The sequence below is a fragment of the Scylla paramamosain genome, chromosome 19, assembly GCF_035594125.1.
Source record: "Scylla paramamosain isolate STU-SP2022 chromosome 19, ASM3559412v1, whole genome shotgun sequence".
Lineage (NCBI taxonomy): Eukaryota > Metazoa > Arthropoda > Malacostraca > Decapoda > Portunidae > Scylla > Scylla paramamosain.
The window spans coordinates 17,086,142-17,098,641 of NC_087169.1; the positions used below are offsets into that span (position 1 = coordinate 17,086,142).

At 43.7% G+C, this 12,500-nt stretch overlaps 1 protein-coding gene across 20 annotated transcripts in view; it reads left to right on the top strand.

The window, feature by feature from the left end:
• The window catches only part of LOC135109777 (IQ motif and SEC7 domain-containing protein 1-like), a 108,471-nt gene that overhangs the window by 42,595 nt on the left and 53,376 nt on the right, over positions 1-12,500 (top strand). Inside the window, exon 1 of one of the 20 annotated variants that reach the window (XM_064021423.1) lies at positions 11,460-11,512. The exons of the other annotated variants lie outside the window; for them this stretch is intronic. Coding sequence (XP_063877493.1) covers positions 11,475-11,512 — 38 coding nt within the window. The 5' untranslated portion in view covers positions 11,460-11,474. Of the gene's footprint in view, positions 1-11,459; positions 11,513-12,500 lie in introns of those variants that run through there. 20 annotated transcript variants of the gene reach the window in all.

Sequence of the window (12,500 nt, forward strand, 5' to 3'; positions counted from 1 at the left end):
TCTCTCTCTCTCTCTCTCTCACCATGACTGGTTGCCATGGTAACATCTTCCTCTCCTCCTTCCCCCCTTCCTTCCTCCCGTGCTTCCCTTCGCTTCCCTCCCGGGCCTTGACTTCGCCTTAGCAAACCATATTAAGCTTACCCATGAATTAACATAACACTGAAGCCTCGCTCTCTCATTTACATCAGTTTGCCTTGAAGTTTCTAAGCGCGTGCCCTGTTTTCTGTTTACTGTAGCGTGATAGAAGATGGGAATGAGTTGACGCGTGAGGGATGAGAAGGAGGAGGAGGAGGAGGAGGAGGAGGAATCTTATTAGCATGTGTTGACTTGTTCCTCCGTTTCGCTCACCTGGGTTACCTGCAGGTGAGTCCATGTAGAGGCACATTCCCTTACCTCCTCCTCCTCCTCCTCCTCCTCTCCCTTTTCCTCCTCTTCCTCACCCTTGTCATTCTCCTCCTTTTTATGTCCTCTTTCTTCTGTGTTGTCTTTGGCTTAATATTTGTCATCCTTCTTCTTCTTCTTCTTCTTCTTCTTCTTCTTCTTCTTCTTCTTCTTCTTCTTGTTCTTCTTCTTGTTCTTCTTGTTCTTGTTGTTGTTGTTGTTCTTCTTCTTCTTCTTCTTCTTCTTCTTCTTCTTCTTCTTCTTCTTCTTCTTCTTCTTCTTCTTCTTCTTCTTCTTCTTCTTCTTCTTCTTCTTCTTCTTCTTCTTCTTCTTCTTCTTCTTCTTCTTCTTCTTCTTCTTCTTCTTCTTCTTCTTCTTCTTCTTCTTCTTCTTCTTCTTCTTCTTCTTCTTCTTCTTCTTCTTCTTCTTCTTCTTCTTCTTCTTCTTCTTCTTCTTCTTCTTCTTCTTCTTCTGGCACCTCTCCTATCCCGCGGTCCTCACCTGAAATTAATCACCGTATGACAGGTGAGATGAGGTGAGTGGCGGTGAGGGAGTGAGGGAAGGGAGAGGGGAGAGGGAGATGAATGGGTGAGAGGGGAAAGGGAGAAAAAGGGAGAGAGGAAATGAGTTAACGTAAAGGGAGAAGGGAGGGAAATGAGGGAGAAAGAGGGAGTAGTTGTAAAAGGAGGAAGGGTGGAGAGAAAGAGAGAGAGAGAGAGAGAGAGAGAGAGAGAGAGAGAGAGAGAGAGAGAGAGAGAGAGAGAGAGAGAGAGAGAGATGAAATAAGTAATAACCTTAAACCAAATAACATGTCAAGAACTCATTATCTCTCTCTCTCTCTCTCTCTCTCTCTCTCTCTCTCTCTCTCTCTCTCTCTCTCTCTCTCTCTCTCTCTCTCTCTCTCTCTCTCTCTCACTCACAAACATATTTTTTACCTGGTACTTTAATTAATCAGTGTATTTTTCTTTCCCCAGGTGAGTGTCGAGCAAACAGGTGGCGGTGGTGAGTACCTGAGGACACCTGGAAGTTAGTTACCTGTTGCCGCCACGTGTCCTGATAGGCAGAGGGACATTACTTTAGGCCTATTGTGGGCACTCTTAGGTCTATGGGGGGACTTTTTATTTGTTTATTATGTGTTTGTTTGTTTTTGCGTATGTATTATTTCAATGATCGTTGTTTTTGTTTTCTTTCTTTCTTTCTTTATTTATTTATTTATTTTTTGTGAAAGGGATGGTGAAAAAATGGCGGGGCAGATATGAAACGTGGTGAAGGTGATAAAATTTGGCTTGGGTGGACTGGTATAGGCAGACAGGATTGAGTGACATCAGGGACATAACAAGGGCGACGTGAACAAAATTCCTAGGATCAGCAATCAGGACGGGACGAGAAATAACAGATTCAGGCTCGATAAAGGTGCAGCCCACAAAGAGTCAGGGGGAAACTGGCTATCGAACAGAGTGCCACATGAATTAAATAGACTCAGGAATCATGTCAATACGGAACTTAAAAAAAATAAAAAATAGACGAGTTTATGGATAGGAATGATAAACTGAAATACGTAAGGATGTTTTTTATACAGACACCGTATTTTTTTTGTAGTTTCCATTTTTTATTTAGCTTTTTTTTTCTTTTTCCTGTGATCTCGTGAAATTTTGTAAGAGTGGCGTGAGGTAGACAAGCATAGAGGTGAATGAAGGAAGGTGGGTGCATTGTCCTGTACTGAAGGCAGACTAGGGGAGGGGAGGGATGTCAGGGTGATATAGAATGTAGGATAGAGGAAAGGGGAAGAAAAGAGGGAAAGGAAAAGGTCACCATTAACATAAATCTCTCCCTTTTCTTCTTCCTCTCCATTTTATTCTCTTCTTTCTTGCGCTTTCTTCTATTACTCATTTTCTTTTCGAGTTCTATCACTCCTTCATTCCTTCTTCCCTTGTCTTTCTTCCCTCCTTCCCTCCCTCCCCTCTCTCTCCTTCTCTCCTTCTCTCCCTCCCTCCAAGCTCCAAAAGGTGTTTCAAAGGTCTCCTAAGAAGCCATAGTGAGTAAGCTCTCTCTCTCTCTCTCTCTCTCTCTCTCTCTCTCTCTCTCTCTCTCTCTCTCTCTCTCTCTCTCTCTCTCTCTCTCTCTCTCTCTCTCTCTCGCTCTCGTGTATGTGTGTGCGTGTGTGTGTGCGATTAAGTAGATATAGCTAAGGTGTGTCTGGTGTGTGTACATGAGTGAGTGGTGTGTGTGTGTGTGTGTGTGTGTGTGTGTGTGTGTGTGTGTGTGTGTGTGTGTGTGTGTGTTTCATTTGGTTGAGTGGAGCACCCTAACATATCTTAGTTTCAGCTCTAAATGTGTTACGTCGCATACAAGTCACGCTTCTCTCTCTCTCTCTCTCTCTCTCTCTCTCTCTCTCTCTCTCTCTCTCTCTCTCTCTCTCTCTCTCTCTCTCTCTCTCTCTCTCTCTCTCTCTCTCTCTCTCTCTCTCTCTCTCCTTTGAAGTTCTTTAAAAGTCAAGCGTAGAATAGTTTCAATGCCTTTTTTTTCGGGGGGGGAGAGAGAGAGAGAGAGAGAGAGAGAGAGAGAGAGAGAGAGAGAGAGAGAGAGAGAGAGAGAGAGAGAGAGAGAGAGAGAGAGAATGGGAAGTGAAGAATGGAGATAGTAAATTAGGTGAGACGTAGGGGACTAAGAAGAAGAGGAGGAGGAGGAGGAGGAGGAGGAGGAGGAGGAGGAAAGCCTTGAGGATGACCTACTTAAGATGACTCACCTGGCACTGGGAGGCTTCAGGTGCCCAATGTAACACACACACACACACACACACACACACACACACACACACACACACACACACACACACACACACACACACACACACACACACCTTTGTTCTATTTTTCTGTAATTTTCTTCCGGTTTTCTTGTTCTTTTTTTTATTTTGTTTCGTTTGTCTTTTTTTTTCTTCAACAATTGTGGTTTGCGTTTGTTTATCTTTGTTTTGTTTTGTTTATTTTCTTTATCTCGCTTTGTTTATTTTCCTTGTTCTCCGAGTTTCTTTGATCTTTCGCATTTTTCTCATATTTATCTTCATCTCCTCTCATTTTTCTTCCACCTTCTTTCTATTTTTCTTCTTTATCCTTTAATTTTCTGTCAGTTTCTGTAATTTTGCTTCGCCTCTCCGTAACTTTTCCTTAATTACCTCCTTGTTTAACTTTCTTTTACCTTCCCTCATTTATCTTTCATTCTCCCTCCGTTTGTATAATTTTCTTTCATCTCTCTCCCATCTTCCTTCAACAAACAGTAATCTTTTAGTTTGTCCTTCACACCACCACCACCACCACCACCACCTTCTATCCCTTAACTCCACTTACATCCACCACACGCCTCACCTGCGTCATCCATTCCTTCCACTTTTCCACCCTAAACCTCCTCCCATTCACCATATCTCAACACCCCATACACCATTCCTTGACCTCCCCCAAAGCCACAACACCACCAGGGCTTCCTCGTCTGTGCCCTGAGCGCCTCCCAACACCCGTGTCTTACCTGTCCTCTCGTTTTTTCACCTTTAATTGACTTTTTCTTCATGTAATTCTCTCCTTGACTGAGTTTGTAAGTTCCTGATAGCTTCTTCTTTCCTTCCTTGCAAGTTTTACGTTTTCTTTCACTCCGTTTTCTTTGTTAGGGCGTTTTTTTTAGGGGGAACTTATTTGTTTTTTTGTTTTGTTTTGTTTATTTATTTGTGTATTTGTTTATTTTCTGTATGTGATTTCTTTAGATTTGAAATTTTACTTGCTTTTATTTTTCTTGTAACTTTCTTTGTTCTCTTTTATCTTCTTGTGTCTCTTCTTTTTCCTTCTCTTGCTTTATCTTCTCTCTCTCTCTCTCTCTCTCTCTCTCTCTCTCTCTCTCTCTCTCTCTCTCTCTCTCTCTCTCTCTCTCTCTCTCTCTCTTCACCTTGCTCTAAGTTACTGAACGCCTATAAGAGTTAGTAATCGGCTTCAGGTATTTATATTCCCGAGAGAGAGAGAGAGAGAGAGAGAGAGAGAGAGAGAGAGAGAGAGAGAGAGAGAGAGAGAGAGAGAGAGAGAGAGAGAGAGAGAGGTGGGAAAGAGAGAGAGAGAGAGGGAGGGTGGGAGAGGGGGGGACAGCTGTCTCCTGTCGCCCAATGTAATATGAAAACTGACCAACCAGCCGAAGGAGGGGACAGGTAGGAAGGGGTACAGGTGAGGGAGGGTAGTGAGGGGTGGGGGGAGGGGGAGAGGCAGGTGGTAGCGCTTAAGTAATTGCAGGTAAAATGTCTTGTCCTCTCTCTCTCTCTCTCTCTCTCTCTCTCTCTCTCTCTCTCTCTCTCTCTCTCTCTCTCTCTCTCTCTCTCTCTCTCTCTCTCTCTCTCTCTCTCTCTCTCTCTCTATGGAGGAAGAGGAAAGTTTTATGGACATTTAAGTTGTTGTGAAGTGTTTTGAAGGAGGAAGAGGAGGAGGAGGAGGAGGAAGAGGAGGAGGAGTGGTCGCTGTGGAGTGCTGTTAAGAGGAGAAGGAGAAAAAAGGAGGAAGAAGAGGAGGAGGAAGAAGAGTAGATGTATTTTTTGGAGGACAGCCAAAACTCACACCTTAGAGAGAGAGAGAGAGAGAGAGAGAGAGAGAGAGAGAGAGAGAGAGAGAGAGAGAGAGAGAGAGAGAGAGAGAGAGAGAGAGAGAGAAAGTCAGTTATGAGGGCTGCTGGCGTGAGGGACATGAGGTCTTGCAGCTCATGAAGGTGTTTTTCTTGTTTAATGTGGCTTGTGGTGTATTACCTGTGTGTGTGTGTGTGTGTGTGTGTGTGTGTGTGTGTGTGTGTGTGTGTGTGTGTGTGATGATTGTGTAGTTCATGTGATTAGCGGTAAAATAATATATCTTTTTTTTTTTTTGCTGTTGTTGTGTGTGTGATTTATTATATTATTTTGTGTGTGCTTGCTGAGTTTTCTTGCTTTTCTTTGTGTTTGTTTTGTTTTTGTTAATTTGTTTTTGCTTTATTTTTGTGACTAATTGTCTTTGTAACTCTTAAAATTCTGGCGTTTTTTTTTTCATTTTTTTCACTGTTTTATTTTGTTTATACTATTAACTTCTCTTCTGTCTCGTATTCTAAACTTCATATAAACACATGTCTTATCACTAATACACTCCAAACACAGGGGGCTGAGATACTAGATTGCCTCAGTTTACCATGAAGAGTTCAGTTTTCTCTAGATGCTGGTCGCTTCCGTTTTCTCTCACTTGTGTTTACCTCAACTTGTGCATTTAGAGAAGCATAAACGAAATTTTGGTTTGGTTGCAATAAAGGCGTGGGGTTTTAGAGGTGGAGGGAAGAATGGGGAATTTTTGGAAACGGAAGAAAATAAATTTGATGTTTTCTTAGTGGATGGAAAAGAAAGTTGAATTTTGGAATTAAAATAGGGAAAAGGTGTTTGAAAATGGTAAGGGAAGAAAATATAGAGTTTTGGGGATATAAAGATGAAGAGGAGAGGAGGAGGGGGAGGTAGAATATGGGTGGAAATGAGATGAAAGCTAATAGACAGGGTTGATGGGGGAGGAAGTGAGAGAGGCGTGGGAGACTATGAAGGGATGTAGAGAGTGTTAGAGTGAATAGGGGAAGTGAGAGGGGCATGGGAAAGTAGGGGGGAGAGAGGGAGTTGAAGTGAAAGATACGTGGGAGAGCAGGAGAGGAATGAAAAGGACCTGGAATGAGTGGGAAAGAAGTGAAAGGGACGTGGGATAGTAAGAGTGAGACAAATATGGAATGAAAGATTACTCTGAGTGAGAGGAGGAAAGTGACTTAAGAGAACGAGAGAAAAATAAAGAGGCCTAGAAGAAACGGGAGAGGAGTAAGAGAGATGTAAGTGAGTAAGGAAGAAGGGAGAGAAGTTTTGGAGAGTAAGAACAGTGAGACCCCCCCCCAAAAAAAAAAATAAATAGAATAAGTAAAATAGAATAAAGGAGGAGGGAGACATGAGTGAGAGGGGCTTGGGAGAGGAGGGCATCAGATGGTCCAGAATCTCATTGTATTAGGAAAGGTTATGGACTCTAATACCAGACTGAGGGGGATGGATGGGGGAGTCCACGCCACCTGTTGCCTCCTCTCCCTCCTCCGTTTTCTTTAGTCATGTACTTCCAGGTTTTATGGATGACTCACATATTGGGGATGAGTCAGAGAAGATAGGTGACTCAAATTAAGGATTCTCTCTCTCTCTCTCTCTCTCTCTCTCTCTCTCTCTCTCTCTCTCTCTCTCTCTCTCTCTCTCTCTCTCTCTCTCTCTCTGAAATTTTTATTTGACTCATATATACATGCATATATACATACTTCATACACACACACACACACACACACACACACACACACACACACACACACACACACACACACACACACACACACACACACACACACACACACGTTTATTGGACATCACTCAAAACAAAGGATTAAAATAAAACACACACACACACACAGGGAGTAGCATGCACATGTACGTTAGTGTGTGTGTGTGTGTGTGTGTGTGTGTGTGTGTGTGTGTGTGTGTGTCAGCGGATAAATCGATGTGATGTGCGTGTATCCTATGACCAGCTTATGTGTGTGTGTGTGTGTGTGTGTGTGTGTGTGTGTGTGTGTGTGTGTGTGCAGTACCTACCTACATCTATGCGCTTTAAACCATTACCTGGCAACACTGCACCACTTTGTTATGTTTGCACGAGGCGGTGACAGTGTTACCAACCTTATCAGCTTTTCCTTGTGATAAAAAATAGAATCAATTTGCGGATAAGTTACCTTGCCTGACTAAGCGGTGAAAGAAGGAGGAGGACGAAGAGAGGAGGAGGATCAGAATGAGAAAGAAAATATTATGAAAAGTGATAAAGAAGGAAGAGAAAGAGGAGGAGGAAGATGTGTTAGGAAGAGATACGGAAGAAGAGGTGATGATGATGGTTGTAAATATGAAAGAGGAGAAAGAAGATAAAAAAGAAAATAGGCATAAAGGAAAAATGTAACAGTAGAGAGAGAGAGAGAGAGAGAGAGAGAGAGAGAGAGAGAGAGAGAGAGAGAGAGAGAGAGACCTACTCCTAATGATACATAAGAAGAGCGAACATAACATTTTTTTCACTTTTCCGTCCAAATTTACGACTCCCAGCGCTCTTTTCTACGCGGGAGGAGGGAGAAAATATCTGCAGAGTTATAGATTGAAAGCATTACCATTTTAAAAGCCTCGCCAAGCCCCTGGTAGCTAAAAAGTAAAGGCAACTGAAGAGAAAACACTGATGCAATGCCGCTTCCCTATTGTGTTAAAGAAAATGGAGGTGAACTATGCGTCACGAGGACTAACTATTAGAAACCTCCCACTCCCCCTTTCTCTCTCTCTCTCTCTCTCTCTCTCTCTCTCTCTCTCTCTCTCTCTTTTGCAAAATTTCTCTCCCTATCATTTATTCGGGTAAAAGAGGAGAGGAAAAGTGGGGGGAGGGGGAAGGGAAAAAGAGGAGGTTGGAGGAGGAGGAAGAGGAGAGAAAATTTCAGATGCATTCAAGATTATGTGGATTTTAGGCAAACTGCTCTCTCTCTCTCTCTCTCTCTCTCTCTCTCTCTCTCTCTCTCTCTCTCTCTCTCTCTCTCTCTCTCTCTCTCTCTCTCTCTCTCTCTCTCAAGATAAAGTATTCATTTTGCAGCATCCTGGTTTTCTTTTCGTTCCACCAAATTTACCTGAGAGAGAGAGAGAGAGAGAGAGAGAGAGAGAGAGAGAGAGAGAGAGAGAGAGAGAGGGTGGGTGGGTTGGTAGGAGGAATTGCTGTGAGATTACAATGGGTCATGATTCTCTCTCTCTCTCTCTCTCTCTCTCTCTCTCTCTCTCTCTCTCTCTCTCTCTCTCTCTCTCTCTCTCTCTCTCTCAGGGTAAAGTAGAAAGGCTCATTCCAGTTGTAATAATAATAAATATCCTTGTACTGCAGCACTAGTAGACTTTATTATTATTATTATTATTGTTATTATTATTATTATTATTATTATTATTATTATTGTTGTTGTTGTTGTTATTACTTTTACTACTACTACTACTACCACCACCACCACCACCACCACCACCACCACCACCACTATCATCATCATTCTCTTTTATCACGTAATTTCGTTTTTATTTTCTGTTTTTCTCTCTCCTATTTTTTCTCTCTCTTTCTCTCTTTTTCCTTTCCTTCCTAATGTGCTCTTGAAAGTAAGTTATGTGCCGTGTTCCTTTTAATCTCCGCTGACGTGAAAGAGAGAGAGAGAGAGAGAGAGAGAGAGAGAGAGAGAGAGAGAGAGAGAGAGAGAGAGAGAGAGAGAGAGAGAGAGAGAGAGAGACTAAAATGGTTCAGAGTAAGGTCTGATACGAAGAATTCTTGAGAGAGAGAGAGAGAGAGAGAGAGAGAGAGAGAGAGAGAGAGAGAGAGAGAGAGAGAGAGAGAGAGAGACCTGACTGGGAAAGGTTTGCGGGGTGGAGGCAAAGGGAGAGGAGAGAAGGAGTGGGAGAGGGGATGAGTAAGAGTGCGTGAGGCAGGACTTTGAGAGAGAGAGAGAGAGAGAGAGAGAGAGAGAGAGAGAGAGAGAGAGAGAGAGAGAGAGAGAGAGAGAGAGAGAGAGAGAGGGAGCGGGAGAGGGGTAGTGAGGGATGAGGCGCGTGTTAGTTGCCTGCCGCGTGCTAACTCTCTCTCTCTCTCTCTCTCTCTCTCTCTCTCTCTCTCTCTCTCTCTCTCTCTCTCTCTCTCTCTCTCTCTCTCTCTCTCTCTCTCTCTCGTTCTCCCCTCCACCTGCTCCCCCTTTGATCAATATTGTTGTCACCTCCTCCTCCTCCTCCTCCTCCTCCTCCTCCTCCTCCTCCTCCTCCTCCTCCTCCTCCTCCTCCTCCTCCAGTACAGGTCACCTTACAGAGGTCATGAGGAGGTATGCGTGGAAGCACCTGTGTGTGTGTGTGTGTGTGTGTGTGTGTGTGTGTGTGTGTGTGTGTGACGTCAGAGAGTCTAAGGCAACCACATGTGTTTAGTTTACATTTCCTCCTCCTCCTCCTCCTCCTCCTCCTCCTCCTCCTCCTCCTCCTCCTCCTCCTCCTCCTCCTCCTCCTCCTCCTCCTCAGTGCGTGTTTCGAGAGGATGGTAAGTAGATGGGGAAGATAGCGTCACAGAAACAGTGGTGGTGGTGGTGGTGGTGGTGGTGGTGGTGGTGGTGGTGGTAGTGGTATTGCTAAATTGTATTGGTGATGGTGGTGTTGATGGTGATGGCTAAGTAAAGGGATTTTTTTTATTTGTAGACGAAGGGGAAAATTTAATTAATCACCCATATATTCCTTTTTTTTTTCATAAGGGAGAGAAAAATGTTCCCTGAAAAGTAATATTCTAAGTATGCAAATTATATACTAGAATTTTCAACTTTCAATCAATCTGTCCTTCAAAATTCGCTCACTTGCAATTTTTTTCCTTTTTTTCCTCCTGTCCATCTGTCCTCTTGTCTTCCTTCTCCTCTTTCAAGTCCTCTTCCTTCTCCTCTTTCAAGTCTTCCTTCTCTTCTTTCTCTTTCTTCTCATTCATTCTTTTCCTTATTGTCCCTTTATCTTCCTTCCTTCCTCTCTCCCCACCTTCTCTTCCTCCCTTCTTTATCCTTCCCTTCCCTTCCTCCATCCCTCCTTCCTTTTTCTCCCTTTCCCTCCCTTCCTCCTTTCCTCACCCCGTCCCTCACTCACACCCTCCCTTTCTCTTTCATCCCTCTTCCTCCCTTTTCTTCCTTCTCTCCCTCCCAACTCTTTGCTTCCCTCCCTCCCTCCCTCCCTTCCTCCCTCCCTCCCTCCCTCCTTTCCTTCCCTCCTCATCCTCCCTCACTTTCTCGTTCTTCCTACCTTTTCTCACCCTCTCTTCCTCATCCTCACCTCCCTTCCCTCCTTTCCCTCCCCTCGCCCTCCCTCCCAGCATTCCCTCCCTCCGTGCGTGGACTTGGAGGTAAAACTCGGACCAAAATAAATTCTTTCCTCAGTCTCTCCAAGGCAGCCTGAGTGGCCAATTATGTTTAGACAGAGGGAAAAAAGGAAAAAAAGTTGTCATTGTAGGAAAGGAAAGCAAAGGGGAAAAAGGAAGGAAGGAAGGAAGGAAGGAAAGGGGAGATGAGAAAGAAGGAAGGAAGGAAGGTAGGAAGGATGAAAGATTGTGGTAGTAGTAGTAGTAGTAGTAGTAGTAGTAATGATGATGAAGAGGAGGAGGAGGAGGAGGAGGAGGAGGAGGAGGAGGAGGAGGAGGAGAAGGAGTATTAGGGTAGGGAAGAAAAGATCGATAATTGAGGTCAGAGGGTGGATGTCTCCCCTCTTCTCTCTCTCTCTCTCTCTCTCTCTCTCTCTCTCTCTCTCTCTCTCTCTCTCTCTCTCTCTCTCTCTCTCTCTCTCTCTCTCTCTCTCTCTCTCTCTCTCTCTCTCTCTCTGTATACGTTTTTCGAAGGTCAAGGTCGTTTATTGCACACCTCCTCCTCCTCCTCCTCCTCCTCCTCCTCCTCCTCCTCCTCCTCCTCCTTCTCCTCCTCCTCCTCCTCCTCCTCTTCTTCTTCTTCTTCTTCTTCTCAGGGAATTTAACTGATTCTGGCGATTGTCAACAAAGTGCTGAGTTGGTAAATAGAGCCGATTGCGAGAGAGAGAGAGAGAGAGAGAGAGAGAGAGAGAGAGAGAGAGAGAGAGAGAGAGAGAGAGAGAGAGAGAGAGAGAGATATGTTTCTGGCAATGTATAAGCAAGAAGAGTTGGCCACGTACCTGTCCTCCTCCTCCTCCTCCTCCTCCTCCTCCTCCTCCTCCTCCTCCTCCTCCTCCTCCTCCTCCTCCTCCTCCTCCTCCTCCTCCTCCTCCTCCTCCTCCTCCTCCTCCTCCTCCTCCTCCTCCTCAGCAGCCATCACCCTCTAGACAGTTCATTTAATTCGCTCACTGGGTATCGGTTTGTGTGTGTGTGTGTGTGTGTGTGTGTGTGTGTGTGTGTGTGTGTGTGTGTGTGTGAGGGTAAGGGAGTGTCCTTGAGGGGAAAGGGAAGGAGAGGAAACTGCGGCAGGCAAAGTTTAGCGGAAATATTTAGCAGCATCAAAGTTTCCATTACAACTTGATGCCACTACCTGTGATATTACCTGAGGGGAAAGCCAGGTAGGTACGAGGAGGGGTGTGTGTTTTTTTCCCCCTTGTTTTTTCCTTGTTTTCTTTTTTTCATTTTATTCTCTTTTTTTTGTGTTTTCTTGTTTATGTATGAGGAAGGATGCTCTTTTTTCCCTCTTCGTTTTTTTTCTTGTTTTCCCTTTTTTTCCTGTTTTCTTTTCTTTTTCCTTATGTTTTCTTGTTTATGTATGTGTGTGGTCTTTTTTTCCCGTGTTTTCCCCTTTTTTCCCTTTTTTGGGGGGTATTTTTTTTGTTTCCCTCGTTTTTTCCTAGTTTTCCTCTTTTTTTCCATTTAATTCTCTCTTTCATATCTTTTCTTGAACTCTTGCATCCTTATTTTTGTTTCACCTTTAATTTCCTCTCTTTTTTCCCTTTCATTTTCCCTCTTTCGTATTTTTTTTATCTCTTCATTCATTTTTTTCCCTTTCATTTTCCCTTTTTTCACATCCTCTATCAGAATCTTCTTTTTTTTTCCAAGTAATCTCAATAATCTTTTTCTCATCTCATTTCTTGTTCTTTCCCTCTTATTTTCCCCTTTTTTCCTCTCTTCTCTCATTGTCTTATCTCTTTGTGTCTTTTCCTTCTTCTAATCTCAATCTTTTTATCTCCTCTGTCTTATTTCTCTTCCTTTCCCTCTTCTTTTTCTTTCTTCTCTCGATTTTTTTTCCTTTTTCCTCTTCCATATCCTTCCAACTAACTTCTCTTTTATCGCTATTGTCTCTCTTCCTTTTCCTCCTCCTCCTCCTCCTCCTCCTCCTCTCTTTCATACCTCCTTCTCTCTATATTTTCCTCAGTCTCTCTCCTTCTTCCTCTCTTCTTCTCTCATACCTTCTTCCCTTTCTACTCTCTTCTCTCTTCCTCCTCCTCTTCTTCCTCTCTTTCACACCTTCCTTCTACTTCCCTCAATCTCTCTCCTCTCTCTCTCTCTCTCCTCCTCTCCTCCTCTTCTCCTTGTATTTCCCCTCTCTTACCTCCACCC